Here is a 15,734-nt window from a genome sequence, read left to right as displayed (position 1 = left end):
CAAGTTACATTCCAACCAAACTAAATGTATTTCCACAGTGATTTAGACAATGTACACTGTCACAAAGAGCAGCTTAACAGAAATACAGATATACTGTATAACCTCTAAACCTTTAGGCTAACAGGAACCTTATATAAGTAACTTGAGTTGAAACCAGTGCACAGTATCCTCAGTTTTTATCTATGGAAAAAAGATGTATCAATCATCCACTCTTTTTTCGTCTGCATCCTAGGTTCAAAAGTGTAATTTAACATTTCACTTGACTCCAAATTCCTGTGGAGATGCAAACTGCTGTCGGTCACTTCATAGATGATTACAGACGCTGTCACTGTTCAAGGCTGGCTGAAGCTACAATTTCTCATTACTGATAACATATTTACTGATATTTTACTGAGTGGTTGTCCAAAGAAAGTTTAAAGTATGGACAAGATGAACTATGTTGCAAAAAAAAACGAAAGAATAAATAAATAAATAAATAAATAAATAAATAAATAAATAAATATTTTTTTTTAATTTGTGGTTATGGTTGAGATTTTTAAATGTTTTTTTTTTTCATTTTTTAGCAAAAGCATTTTAAAATTTTCCCCACACATAATAAGCAAGCATGGTGGTAATGGATAAACTAAATACAAACATGTTTGGCAGCTAAGAAAAGCAGAGGATTTGCTTAAAAATATAAGGCACCTGAGCTGAACCTCACAGCAAAGATAACCAAAAGACAATCTTTTTAGATGTCCTATTTTTTTTAATAATGAATGTTTTATTTTTTATAGAACTTCATAAAAATCATTTTATGTGTATTTTATTTGATTTATTTTGCATTAAACTGACTAAATAAATTGACCAATTTCTGACATGAGGGACATGAGGGAGCGAGTTATGAGCTTCTATTTGACGTGCCTTTTCAGGCAGCCTGGAGAGTGTATGCTACCAATCTTTCACGCACAGACCTGGAGTCCACCTGGGACTATTATGAGAGAACTGTGTCTGTCCCTATGTACAGGTATGATGCTTGACAGAATGTCTCTCTATCTATCTCAAAAGTCTTGTAATATTTATTCCTCTTTCCTCCAGAAATTCAGCTCCAGTCTACAATGACACACTCTCTCTCTCTCTCTCTCTCTCTCTCTCTCTCTCTCTCTCTCTCCCTCACTGTCCTAATTTAATTCCCAATATATTCCTCCTTTGTGTCAGATGATAACAATACACTGTATGCACTGATCCAGAATGTGACCTTATTTTTGAGGTGAATGGGTTGGGAGGAAGTAAATGAAAACTTTGTGAGACTAAAAATCATCAATTCTTTACTGAAGTAGTCTTCAATCTGTGGCTGCAGGCTATTATTCTAGCCAAAGAGAAGATAAGATAAGTTATACCTTTATTCGTCCCACAATGGGGAAATTTCAGTTACAGCAGCAAAAATGCAAATATATAAAAAGAATAGAGACATAGCACACATGATCGTTGATTAGTAACCAAAATGCACTGATTAAACAAGTGGGTAAGGTGAGGCTGTTGTTTGGTTGGAATGGAAGTCTAGAGCCACACGCATGTGAGGATAAAATTGAAGACCCTTGCTTTAATGATTTGTTAAAGGTACCAAGTAGTCTTTTGGGAAATCCTTGAGTAGAACATTGTACAACTTACTGACGGCATCTGTCATTGCCTACATAACTGCCTACTGTCAGTCCACAAGACATTGATTCCTTTTATTGGAAAGTTGTCACTGGGAGCCAGATTCATTTACTGGAAAATCTCATCTGGGAATGAGATTTATTTAATGGAAAGTATGAAAGTAAGCAGTAAAGCTTTTGTAGGAACATCCAAAAGGCAAATAGTTAAAGAATGATAGCCACAAAATTATACCCAGCCAGATCAGGTTATCAAACACACTTTTTGACTCTAGTTATCCTTTTTATATACATTTTGTGAAAATGTAAGTAGTTAGAGAAATATAAATACAGTTAATCATATATAGTGCCATTTACCTGAATGCATAGCAATATAAAACCTGCAACAAAATTTCAACATTCTAAATATAATAATATATATTTGTTAATCACAAATAACACTAGTAATCACAGGCAATTACTTACATACATCTAAGGGCATTCCCACCGAGACCTTGTGCCTGTGGCAAATCATCAAAGCTGTGCTGATATTTATGCTTCTCTCTAAGATTTTCACCTTTTTCTAGCTTTTATATGACCTTTATAGCTTTTATAGCACTGCAGCCACACTTTGACCTCATAAGACTGTAGCACTGCATCCCCCTAGGAGTAACTCACACCTCCAGCTTTCTGTGGTACATATTCATATACAGTACACACTTCGACCTTACATGCACCACATTTTCTCACCTCAGTTTTTACAATTCAGCATGAATCTTTAACACTTCAGGCTTGTTTTCATCCTGCTTTCAAATTTATACCTTGGATCACACCATGGATTTATTGTTTCTCCACCTGCTGCCACTGCACACTGTGTTCTGGCAGGCTGATAGGAGACAGCATAGCATTTTTTCTTACACAATTTGCCGTTTAGATCTGTACTGTATGTGATACATTGATGTGTGTTATTGCCCTTTTAACATGCCTTCCTCTGTCTCACGACCTAGCGTCATGGAATATGCTGTACACATTTATTATTTACTTTGCCATGTTTGCATGATCATTAGATGGTATTTAGGCACACAAATTGACAGGCAAATATTTTTTGCAGACTCATCCCCCCTCTTAACCAGCTCGATCTGCTGAGAAATCTGAAGAGCAAATCTGGCCTTTCTTTTAGGTAACATGTTAGATAATAGTTGAGAATTTCATTATCACTTACTGTATTAGTTTATGGATAAACATCCTGTTATATATTTATATATATATGTTTTCTCACACAGAAAGGAAGCACAACCAGAGCCATCACCAAGGTAAATATATTTTTAACAAAAATGTATAATTTGCACAGTGAACATGTTTATATTTAATTAGCATGCATTTCTATTCACAGCTCCAGAAAAATATTTTTTGCTCTTTATTGTTACTGCTGTCATTCTCGATCCTAACATCACTAATGATCACTTGGTACCTGCGAGTAATACCTTTACCGCAATACCTTTATCCTTTGCAGTCAGAAGGTTAGTCTGAAAGAACGAGTGTTCTCCAGCCCGAGAAGCTCAGGAACAAAGGGGAAAAGTTCACCCCAAGGCCAGCAGCCACTGAGACGCTCTCCCAGTGCAGATAATATTGAAGACAGTCCTTCAAAGGTGCCCAAGAGCCTGAGCTTTGGTGACCGTAGCCGTGCTAGACAAGCGTTTCGCTTCAAAGGGGCGGCTTCACGACAAAACTCAGAAGGTGAGGAAATCTAGTAGAGATTTATTCGAATAGAAATGCCTTTGGTTTAAGAAACTTGGTTCAGTGAACAGTGGAAGGTCTGTATAAGTGTATGTATAATTGTGATTGATATTTGGGTTTGTGAGTGTTCGGGGATATTGTACAATATTGTGTGAGTGTTAAATCATGGCTCTAGTGCTGCTATCCCTATTTTTATTTTAATTTCTGTTAAATTTTTTGATTTTAGGAATTTAGAACCTTCTTTTAACTCTTTCAAGTTACCTAAATTGACTAAATAGGTTATAAGGTTATACATTTTAAACATCAGGATTCTTGTTCGTTTTCCCATAAGTTATTGCATGTAATTTTTACCCAGTAACTTATGTTAAAGTGTGACATGTTTTTATTTCTTAAAATGCTGGCATTTTTTGTAAATATTCTACTGGTTTTCGTATAATGTGTAGCTTCTTTGTGCTGCCAGTGTGTTGGTGGATCTATATTTTAAAAGTTGAGTGCAAGCACAGAAACTCTGGAACTGGAAGCTAAGCTAATTGATTATTATCTTCATCAAATCCTTTATGATTAATAGAAATTACATCTGTTGGTGCCGCACCAGAGTTTGTGTGTTATTGTAATATTTTTTAATCAAGCTTCAAGCTGGTCACGCTTTTTACAAAGTGCAATTTTAAAAAGCTCTAACAATGTTATTTTAATATTTAACTTACTATGTATTAGCAATCCAAGTGTAAATAAACATTTAAAACATTTTTAATTAATACTAATTTCTAGTAAAACTTGATAATATGGGGTCTGATAATAGCACTTTGTGTAAAGTGGGGCCTCTTTGTAATCCATGCTGTTTTTTCCCCCATTGTTTTTTAATGAATATGGATCCTGATGCTGTCCTTTTCATTTCTCTGTTCGATGCTGATGCTAAAGTGCTGATTGAGATGCAGGCAGAAGATTTGAGGCAGAAGAGCTCTCCAGGTCAGGCAAACCAGATGGGTCTGGGACCTGTACAACTTCTACCCTTTAAAACAACACTATTCAAAGTCAAACTAATTTTAAATATAACTTTCTGTTGCTATTTACTATAAATTCTGATATTATTTTTATTGTAACTTTTAGTTTATAAAATACATGCAGCATGTTGTTTGGTTACAACCTACCACCTGCTTGCACTGAATAATACAGTAGACCTGTTTGTGATATGTTGTAGATGTGCAAAATTGGGTGTCACAGTAGGTAAACAAGTGGACCTGTTCCAGGTTTTTGCTTTTTAGTATTTTATTATTTTTTTTTTGTATTTTGAAGATAAATTAGTCTAATTTTATTTTGGTTTAATTAATTTTTGTTGGGTTTTTTGGTTTATTTGTTTGTTTGTTTTGTTTTTGCTTGGAATCCTGGTAAGAATACATTTAGAAATGTTTAATATATTAAAATACTAAAAAAAGTTCTACAATTGTATCTTGATGTAACATACTGTAGTAGCCTACTTTAAGTAAACTGACTGTTCCTTGTTCTTGGGATTCTTGTCACAACGAAACCATTGCTTCCTGTTCTTTAAGGTTTATCTCTAAATATCTCTAATTTATCTCAATATTTCCGGGCAATTGGAAAATGTGCTCAAGAAGAAAGAAATGTATAAAAATAATATAATATAATATAATATAATATAATATAATATAATACAATACAATATAATATAATATAATATAATATATGTGAATGTTAATTTTTTTTATCTTAGCTTAGAGTCTACAAAAGGTACTCAGGAGCATCAATTTTCCCATTTTTAGGGCTTGTTTAATATGATGTTAGTGAAAATATCTTATATAATGTGTCTACTCCTATAGTGATATATACAGTAAACATATGGGTAGTAATTAATATATTAATGAAGAATTAAGTCATGTATGTCTTGGTTTTGTTTCAACATTTACCAGTGATTTCCAAGCATTATGATACTGGAAATATTTTTGAGCCATATTTTTAAGTAAAAGCTTAACTAAAAAAGTTAAAACTAAAATGTTTAACAATAGTTATCTCTTAACTGCTAACATGTTTAAGCAAAATTAATTTTATTTACTTTATATTATATATTATATTCTATTATGTTACTATATTTTATGTTTAATACTTATTACTTTAAATGACTCTATGTTAAGATGTTTGCCATTGTCATTTGTTTTAGCATTTCTTGCTATCACAAAAGATGTATGTTTTCTTGAAAATATAACAAATGCTCTTATATTTTTTTAGCATATATTTAGGCAGTTTTTTGTGTAATTAGGTAACAAATAGCAAATCTTTGAGTTTCTGGAGGAAATCATATCCTCTTGAATGGCAATACTGCGCTGGTATGTTGTTTGAAAAAGTTTTTTAAAAAAACAACACCTATCTTTATTTTCTATTCCGTTTATTTCCTGTATCTGGGTGCATGTACATTTAGTTTATATCTAATAAGGCACATTTCACCAACACTGGTCCTTTTATACCACCCACCTTGTAATTTGTAGTGCTTTCCCTGCGCTAGCATACACACTCAGAGTGTTAATAAGCAGCTTAGTTGAGATTGTTAGAGCAGGAAACACACTACAATGTGCAGAACATAAGGACCTGGGTTGGGAACCAGTCCTATAAGGCAAGACCAGCCGTGTGTTTATTCTTAAACCTTACCATTACTTTAAACAAAATTTTTTTATGTACAGTAGTTTCTTGTTTTACTTTATTGTTTATTTGAATTCATGTGTTTAGTCATTCTGTTTAAAAAATGGCCTTATCATATAAGTTCTTGATAGCCACATTTTAACCAACACATTGTCATTTTTCTTCTCCAATGTTTGCAGCAATTGAAAGGTTGATCAGTAAGACAATAATCACATGGTTGTGGCCACTGTAGCAAGCACTTTTTCTGTACCCTAGAAAGAGGACAATCAACAAGGGTGCATGTTTCTGAGTCATTTCATGACCCATCATACCATGATTCCAAATTAACAGCCTCAGCCAACTGGCAATGCTGTGCTGTTACCTGCATGTAAGAAATGCTGATTAGTTTCTAAAGTCTCTGCAACTCACCACTTGATGGGGCCTTCCAGCTGGCATCACAGAGCACTGTAACAGCTCCATATTTGTCCAAAATCTATTATAGCCCTTCATAAATACCTCTGAGATTGGAGCTGTACAGCTTTTTTAGGCTCTGTGATTTAGCTGACATAGAAAGCACGATTAACACTATAGTTATTCTAATGCCAGGTGAACTATGGAGACAAATGGGACCACATTTGACAAATACTGTAACCTAGAATTACTGCTCCAGCACAATTATCAAGGAGATATTTAAAAAATATACAATTGGGGTTAAACATATTTATCAAAACTTTACTGATCTGTATATGTAAAGGAAATATAAGGTCAGTGATAAGGAACCACGCACATTGCACTTAAGATAAAATCAGTTTCTCTTTTACTTTTAACAGTTCAGTCAAATACATTATTAAAGACTTTCACTTACTATTTACTTTTAAGAGAATTAACACTCTTTACTCTTTTTCAGTGCCTTATAATTCCCCATACATCACCTACCATTAATTAAAACAATGGCATTTGACCTACAGGTGCTCTGCAAAATGAAATATCAAAGATCTTTGAACATATGTGTTTATCTTATATCTTTTAGTTTTACCAAATCTTTTTGCAGAGTCACTGTAATTCAAGCACTCATGGAGGTGGAGTGTTGAGCTCTAATATTCACTTTGCAATAATTGCTGGTTCATGTTCTTCTGGGCTACAGTAGTTTTGGTTAAAGCCTAATTTGTAAATCCTACCTATCCCTTCCCTCTCCTTGTGCATCAGGCCACTGTGATATCACCTGGCCAATGAGATGAGCTCACGCTGCCCGTTAACCTGCCCTGACCTAACCAATATTCAACTGTACACTGTCTTACTGAGCTGTGCAAGTTAATGGCTGTGGCTGGTCTCTGCTTGGTGCCATCCCAGAGAAAACAAGCTTAAGACCAGGGAGATTTATGGGTTTGTTTAATAATGCTGGAGTCCCCGGTTTTCATACTGTCTTTCTTTCAGAAGCCAGCCTTCCTGGAGAAGACATTGTTGATGACAATAAGAGCTGCCATTGTGAGTTTGTTCCACAAGATTTAACACCAGGAATTAAAGTTACCATCAGGGCGGTGTGGTAAGTAACAGAATCATTACAAGCAAAAAAACATAAACAGGAAGCTTACTAGTCTGTTTTATATTTATATAAGAAACTGAATTTGACATGCACTCCACGGCCAAAAGTATGTGGACATCCCTCTTAGTGATTGAGGTCAATCACACTAGTTGCTACCAGGTGCATGACATCGAGAACTCAGTGAATTTCAATGTGGCGCTCTCATAGGATGTAACCTTTAAGTCATTTCAAGAAATTTCTGTCCTGTTAGATCTGCCCTGGTCGACTGTAAGTGCTGTTATTGTGAAATGGAAGACTCTAGGAACAACTCAGCCAGGACATGAAAGACCACACAAACACCCAGAGCAGGACTGCTGAGTGCTGAAGCATCTTGTACATACAGATAACCTATTCTTTTTTTCAGCACTAATTACAGATTTCAAATTGCCTCTGGAAGCAACATCAGTGTAAAAGTTGTGCAATGGAAGCTTCATGAAGTGGGGTCATGAATGGGTCTGTGTACACTGCAAAAATGACAGCAAGTTAAAAAAGGATTACAGTGAACCAAATCTGAGAGTATTAAACCTACTTGTAGATATATTTTCTTTCTAGATATTAATTCAGTGGGTTCCATAAAGACATGGTTTAATGTGTTTGGTGTGGAGAAACTCTAGTGGCCTTGATCTAAAGCCCAAAGAAAAGACTTTTGGGAGAAACTGAAACATCGAGTTCAAGCCAGACTTTCTCATCTTACATCAGTGACTAACTTTACAAATGCACCTTCGACTGATGCACCTTCAAGCATGAATTCACAAAAACATGGTCCAAAACCTTGTAAAAGAAGAGTGGAGGCTGTAAAAGCCTTGAAAGAACTTGTTTTTGAATGGGATGTCCAGTAAGCGTATCTAGATGTGATGGCCAGGTGTCCACATACATTTGGTCATGTAGACAATATTATAATTAATAACTTTGCCATATTATGCATGCTACTTCTTAATCATTTTCATGATATGTATCTCAATCACTCGAGCTGTCAATTTCTATGCATTAAACAACCTAAGATATATATGCATTCCAGAAATTCTGTCACATGTAGGGTGACATGTTTTGGAACAATGGAAACAAAATCATGTTCATGTGAGATAACTCAAGGCTTTTTTTACCATTTAGAAATAACAAAAAGTTGTAATTTCAAGTGCCCTCCCATGACTATTTTAACCCTAGCATGGCCTTACAGATATAAGGCTAAAATATTTTAACTTCCATAAGTCATGTGGCTACAAAGCTAATGCTGATGTACTGTACTGACAATGTAATATATTAAACTACCATTAATATATTGTGTGCAAATGCTTTGTCTCTGCAGCATTATGCGGTTTATGGTGTCAAAGAGAAAGTTTAAGGAGAGTCTCCGACCTTATGATGTGATGGATGTTATTGAGCAGTATTCAGCTGGACATCTAGACATGTTGGCCAGGATTAAAAATCTGCAGTCCAGGCAAGACCAGATATAAAATCTCTGTGTGCTTAGGTAGCGGTTTCTCCCTTTATGTTTTCCTTATGTTTTCTCCTGTTTGTCTTTGCTTTCCTGTTCTCTTCTTTCCCCAACAATAACGATACACATACACACATACATAAACAGAACACTGTTTAAATCATTGGCTATTGTATGAAATTACACAGTTTTCACATGTCCTTCTCTTTTGGAATCTTCACTGGTTCAGTCATATTTTTTTTTTTCTTCAAAGCAATATGACATCACATTTATCACCTTTGTATCCTATGAAGTCAAATAGGTCAAAGATGTTTCATTGTGTGTATCTAATATCATGGTATGAACCAGTCTGTCTTTTTGTGGTGTGGTGTGTTGTGTGTGCACAAACACTCACTCACCATGGAAGGACATTATTTAGAGTGATAACACAAAATGTATGGTAGTATGGAAACAAATCTGTTTGACATTCAGTTTCTTTACATTTAGGTCCAATCATATCAATCCCATCTACAAGCAGTATTGATATATGTATATAGTATATAGAAAGTGACTCGATATACAGTATACAACTATATATGTATGAATATATTCATGCTCTTGAAGCATACTTAGGCATACTTTCAGTGCACCTACATTTGCAAAAATCTTGCTTTTTTTTCAATGCAAGATCACACCATCACTGCTCCAGCTGAATCTTAGAAAACAGCCTTTCAGCTGTTTACTCTGTAAAGTATGTCAGGAATATATTTTCACTTTTTTTGTCCTTCTCTCTTTTCCTATTTAAATCTCCTTTTTCATGGATTGGTTGTTTTCCCCCTTCCTATGTTAATGTGCCCATGGTCCTGACGTCTGTGCTGGTCCGTGTCGCATCATCCTGCATTGTGCTGTCCTCTCCTCTATTTGCTTTGCCAGGATAGATATGATATTGGGTCCTCCAGGTCCCACCACTCCCCGCCATAAGAAGTATTCAACCAAAGGAACCAAAGAGTCGCCCCAGTTCTCACCTAGGTTAGGACGCACCAAACTGCATCTCGTGCTCGCCTTAGAGCTATATTTTAATTTTTTTGCTGATTGTGCTGAGTGGAAAGAAAAGCAACCTGTTTTTGTTTCACACTACATGACTTATAACATGTATAACATTGCTTCTTAGGATGCTCAGTTAACACAAACAAGGTAGAAGAATGAGCTCTATTACTGGATTGGTAGCTGAAATGTGACATGTTTATTTGACATTTACAAAATGGCACAAAAAGCCTTTTTTGTAAAGTGTATGTGTGCTCTGCATGGTCATTTACATGGCAGCAGCAATGAGCAGTAATTCCTTCCTGAGTCCTTCAAGACAGCAGCTGGCATCTTTTGTTTGTTGAGACTGAGCATGGTACATGTCCAAATGCTGACTCATTCAAATACAGTATAACATATACATATCCTTAGAAAAGAGGATTTAAATATCATACACCATACAGGTACGTAATTAGTAGCTGAACAAAAACAGGTTGAGCTGTTTTGCTTGCTTCGCTGTATGAAATGAATAATCTGGGCCGAGCAAAATGCAGCAAAGGTGCCTATGACTAAGTAGAATTGTAATTTCAACAGTCTTTTTTATGCATGTTGGCATGACATATTTTAGGGGCATGCCATATAATACACAACAACCATCCAAGGATGTCTGAGTATCAGGTATATGTAGGTAAGCTGATTTTAATATCAATTTAATTCCTATTTTTTTTTATTCCTTTTTCTTTTCTTTCTTTTTTTTTACTGGTTAATTCAAGAAACCTAAATGAAATTCTAAAGCAAACTTGAAGTGTTCTGGAGAAACATGAAAAAAATATTTTCCAAATCATTAAAAGAGAATTCAAATATAAAATGAAAAGATTTTTTGAAAAAAAAATTCATAGAATAATAATAAAAAGCATATTATCTTATTTTGAAAAATGTGTCTGACATTTAATCAAGTATTTAGAATACAATTATGATTAGTTTGGAAAACACATGTTAATTTCATGGAAGTTTATGGCTTCAGCTGTTAAGTCCAATGACACATTGTTCAAAAACTGTACTTCAATGAACATGTGTAGATATAATCCTTATGGTGAGCCGGGCTCTTTGTCCATTCTTCTGTCTCTCTCTCTCTCAATTATCTGGAAACACCTGTTCATATCATGTTCCACCATTCTGCATGCCCTCATTCACGTACATAATGTTCCAATAGAGAACTAGTGAATGAGTGCAGGATGTGCATATAACTCCTCTCTACTCCTGTTCTACTTTCCTCTGTGTATTTTATAATGTTTATCCCTGAACACACATTAAACAAGGCAATGCAGCTGTCTCTGCATATTTTTTGACAGTTCCTATAATAAGGCTTGTATTTCCTAAGTCGGTTCTGTAATATATGATATAGACTAGATTGTGTTTCTTTTTTATTTGAACGATAGGGTTGACCAGATTGTTGGCAGAGGTGCTCCAATCACAGACAAGGATCGTCCTAAGAGCTCAACAGAAGCAGAAATTGCAGAGGACCCAAGCATGATGGGAAGGCTTCTGAAAGTAGAGAAACAGGTCATTAAACATTATTAAGTCTGGTTTGGTAAAGCTGTAAGATTTAGAGATTCTCACATTTACCCTTTTTGGTTTCTTTACCTGGGAAGTGCATTTCAATGTTAAACACAAATAAGAATAATTCTAGTAAACTCCTGTTCACTCTTTAAAATCTTGGTTTCATTTTCAAAATTTCAACAAATGTTTGCCAGTACAGTACCATCAGTCTACGGTTCTGCAAAAGTGTGGATTAAACTACCAGACTTCAGAGACTGCTTCTGTGGAATGAACTACGTAAAACATTTGTTCACATAAATTGAAGTGTGTGTCTGTGTATGAATGTGAATAATTGCTAGTGGGGTTTGGTCTATGTAGCTTATCAAGTTTTTCCAAAATTGATGATTTTCATTTGCAATGTTATGCTAGCTTGTACCTCAGGTGTCATGTTTTCCTAACTCTGCTCTTGAACAGGTCATGTCAATGGAAAGAAAACTTGATTTCTTGGTGAATGTCTACATCCAGCGAATGGGAATCCCACAGTCTGAGACAGATGCCTACTTTGGTTCTAAAGAGCCTGACCCAGCCCCGCCATACCATAGCCCAATTGAGCATATGGAGAAGTATGGCTCTATTACCAAGATCATCCGTTCCAACAGCTCAACGGGTCAGAAAAATCTTGATGCACCTCCATCTACATGTGCTAACCAGAACAACTGCCCTCCATCCACCTCTTGGCAACCCCATTCCCTTCCTGGACCCCCTCAGTGCTGCAGAGGCACCTCTCCAGTAGGTGACACCTCTTTGGTGCGAATCCCACCCCCACCAACTCATGAGCGCTCCTCCAGTGGCCATAATGGCTCCAACCGAGGCTCTCGTGGTAGCGCTGTGGAAGAGGTAAAGCCTGAAGCTGTGTCACAGCAGCAGGCAGGTGCTGACAGTGACACCTCCATCTCCATTCCCTCTGTGGATCACGAGGAGCTTGAGCGCTCCTTCAGTGGCTTCAGTATCTCCCAGTCTAAAGAGAACTTAGACTTCCTTAACAATGCATATTTCACTGGCGTGACACGTTGCTCCAAAGCGAGGCCCTACATCGCAGAAGGTGAGTCAGATACAGACTCTGAACTTTGTGCCCCTTCACCTCATTCTGCCACTGGAGAAGGAGCATACAGTGACAGGGGCTGGTCTGGTCCCAAGTAAATCTGAAAGTGAGCTTTCAAAGTCGGATTTTCTGCTGGGGTGGTAACCTCTGAAACCAAACACAGGCCACATGTGGCAGGAAGCTGTATTTGTTAAAACCACGCCTACGTATTACATATACAGCACAGAAATCCATGCCAGAATCCTGGTAGTAATGCCAACTGCCTAAATGATGGAGCTTTCTGGTACTTAATAATTTCCTAGACAGGTGGTACTTGTGGCTGTGACCTCTAAAGGTGTCATTCTTCTTTTGAGAGACAAGCATCTGCTGCTCAGTTATTGTGCATCTTTCCTTAAACAAACTAAGCAAGAGAACGTCAAAGTAAAAGATGTCAGCGAGAAAAAAATGGCATAGTTTGTCTTCAACTTAAGTCACAATGTTCTTCACCCTCATCAGACCACCCTTTCTTGTCTTTTCACTCTGTCTTATTACTTATTAGTTTCTTGTTGTCCACATAAGCCCATGGATGCACTTCAAAATATCAAATGCTTTAAAATGGTCCAATAGTCAATATCTTCCATCATGCCAAAATAAATTTTTCTAATAAAATTGTACTCCTATAGAAACAAGAAACAATTTACTTATATATATATGAAAGGTACAAAATTTCCGTGTATCAGGTTTCAACCTTTTTAACTAATTACTGATTTTAAAGATTTGCATGAATTCTGAATATTTATACAGTTTATTTTATACAAACCGGTGGCTTAAAAAAGAGAAAAATAAGAATATTTTATGCAGAAGCTTTGTTCTTTTCGTAAAGGGAACTTATAAATCTATAAATATAATGTATTATTACCATAACTGTTGACACATTTAACAAATCACAGTGTATACTTAGATGCTTAGATCACATGTAATTTCTGCACCACAAATAATGCTGTCTGGAATAAAATAATTGAGTACTTGATGTGATAGGTTTAATATATTTTAAGCCAACTTTTAAAAGTCAGACGGCGTTTTTGTTCATGGATAGTCAGACAGTCATCCTTCAATGCTGTCTGTTTTTTCCTTGAACATGAGCACATTCTAATATAATGTTGCATCATAGCTATTGACCATTTGAAGTTGTAATGTTTTATTGATCCTTAGGTGACACTAAAGATTAGTCATCAGTTGACTTATTATGACAATGCACAGTTCTGATCACTTATGTACTTTCCGCAGCGGTGCATCGGCCATATCGAGTGAGCATTCCTTTGTGTATTTTTGCCTTATTTCACCCGTCGTATAAAACCTCCACAAAATCTTTTCTCTGTTACACAAACATACAAACTGCTCATACAACCCTGTCATGCAGTTTAGCATTCTCAAAGGTAGGAGTGGATGATAGGTTAAAACTGTAATATCACTTAATATCAAAATATTAAGCTAGTTTTGAGAAAGTGACACCAGTAGTTGTTGTTTACAAACTTTAGAACAGATCTCACTTTTATATGACTTTTCTCTGTATCACACTCCCCTAAACACAGGAGAATGTGTATATTATATTTTAATGGAGTAACAACTGGGATCGTCTTCTGACAATAGGGATATTGCTTCTACTGGAACTCAAGCCTTGTGTAAATTGGTTCCAGTGTCATATCTTAGCACATGTTTACTGTTCAGTCTATAAAATAGCCCTCAAGTGCACATTCCACAAAGTGCATTTTTAAACACAACAACTTAGTTTACATCATTTTCGTCTTCCATGTCTTACTTTATACAGAACAGACACCTCTTAGAAACACTTTCGCTGAACCATTATCTCTACAGCTGTGTTAAAGGGAGAAGATTTATACCATGATGATGACTCACATTTCTGAATTGATTGGTATGATTATAGTTGCAAATTAGTTAAGGATAAAGCATGCCACAATAATAATGACAATTTCAGGTTGAACTGTGTTAAAGTATAATATTACATAGGAAAGGAATCAATATGCAGGCCTTAACTTACACACTGTATATGAAAAACTACACCAACATTTCTCTCATGTCCATTTAGAAAGTGTGATAGACGTGTTAATAAGTCATTTACAAAGCTCAAAAGCTCATTTGAGCACAAAGAAATAGGTGTCATGGTGTATAATACACCAGAAATATGTGTCACAGTCAATGATTTGTGTTTTTATTGCATTTTTGTTATCACAGCTGCCTTGCTTGGTTTGAAAAAGAAAAAAAAAAAATTTGATTATTTTCCAAAGAATATTCTGTATTTTGCTAAATTGCCTTTGGTGTTTTGTCCATGTTTTCTGTAAAGTATAAGGGTCCTCTCACTGCAAATCTGTTCTAAACACACATCGTGCTTGTGAATGTATTATTTTTTAATTCATGTCTCAAGTGGCAATTACATGATTTACTTTTACATTTTAAAAAGCAACATTTTTAATATCCAAGCTTTTAGTGGAAGAAAAACTGTCTTTGCAAAGTCTGTATCTTGAATGCAACACGGTGGCGTTTTCATTGTGTTATATCTCTCCGGTCTCCTGTCATATACATGATTGTTTTACACAAAAGGCACTTTTTTTGTTTCCTTAAAGGAATTAAATGCTTGCCAGCATGTTTTAAACCACTGAATGCCATAAAATATAGCTTTTTATTGTCATGTAGCATATCCCTTGTGTAGTCACTCAAATCCATGGGAGCTGTATAATAAACTTTGTATTATTAGAACAGATTATTATTGCTTTGCATTTTTGTACATTCTGTATAATTATCTAGTTCAGATGTCTTTTAATAAAAATTCTTCCATATCCAGATGCGGAATAACATACATATTTCATCTAAGGGTGAAAAACATAAATAAAAATGAAGATTATACAGTACTGTATGAAAGGATTTTATATATAATTTTTGTAAGTACAGGGAGTGCAGAATTATTAGGCAAATGAGTATTTTGACCACATCATCCTCTTTATGCATGTTGTCTTACTCCAAGCTGTATAGGCTCGAAAGCCTACAACCAATTAAGCATATTAGGTGATGTGCATCTCTGTAATGAGAAGGGGTGTGGTCTAA

At 35.5% G+C, this 15,734-nt stretch overlaps 1 protein-coding gene across 4 annotated transcripts in view; it reads left to right on the top strand.

Annotated features, from left to right (window-relative positions):
• The window catches only part of LOC132844597 (potassium voltage-gated channel subfamily KQT member 2), a 41,602-nt gene extending 26,224 nt beyond the window's left edge, over window positions 1-15,378 (top strand). The window contains exons 8-17 of one of the 4 annotated variants that reach the window (XM_060868197.1): window positions 909-1,003; window positions 2,722-2,790; window positions 2,894-2,923; window positions 3,124-3,347; window positions 4,266-4,313; window positions 7,410-7,518; window positions 8,864-8,995; window positions 9,905-10,000; window positions 11,434-11,557; window positions 12,008-15,378. In XM_060868197.1, the coding sequence (XP_060724180.1) occupies window positions 909-1,003; window positions 2,722-2,790; window positions 2,894-2,923; window positions 3,124-3,347; window positions 4,266-4,313; window positions 7,410-7,518; window positions 8,864-8,995; window positions 9,905-10,000; window positions 11,434-11,557; window positions 12,008-12,733 (1,653 nt within the window). In that variant the 3' untranslated portion in view covers window positions 12,734-15,378. The remainder of the gene's footprint in view (window positions 1-908; window positions 1,004-2,721; window positions 2,791-2,893; window positions 2,924-3,123; window positions 3,348-4,265; window positions 4,314-7,409; window positions 7,519-8,863; window positions 8,996-9,904; window positions 10,001-11,433; window positions 11,558-12,007) is intronic. The other 3 variants (XM_060868194.1, XM_060868196.1, XM_060868195.1) reach the window with 3 other exon arrangements.
• The last annotated feature ends 356 nt before the right edge of the window (window positions 15,379-15,734 follow it).

This window comes from Tachysurus vachellii, chromosome 4, assembly GCF_030014155.1.
Source record: "Tachysurus vachellii isolate PV-2020 chromosome 4, HZAU_Pvac_v1, whole genome shotgun sequence".
Taxonomy (NCBI): Eukaryota; Metazoa; Chordata; class Actinopteri; order Siluriformes; family Bagridae; genus Tachysurus; species Tachysurus vachellii.
This window is presented reverse-complemented; position numbering and strand designations above follow the sequence as displayed.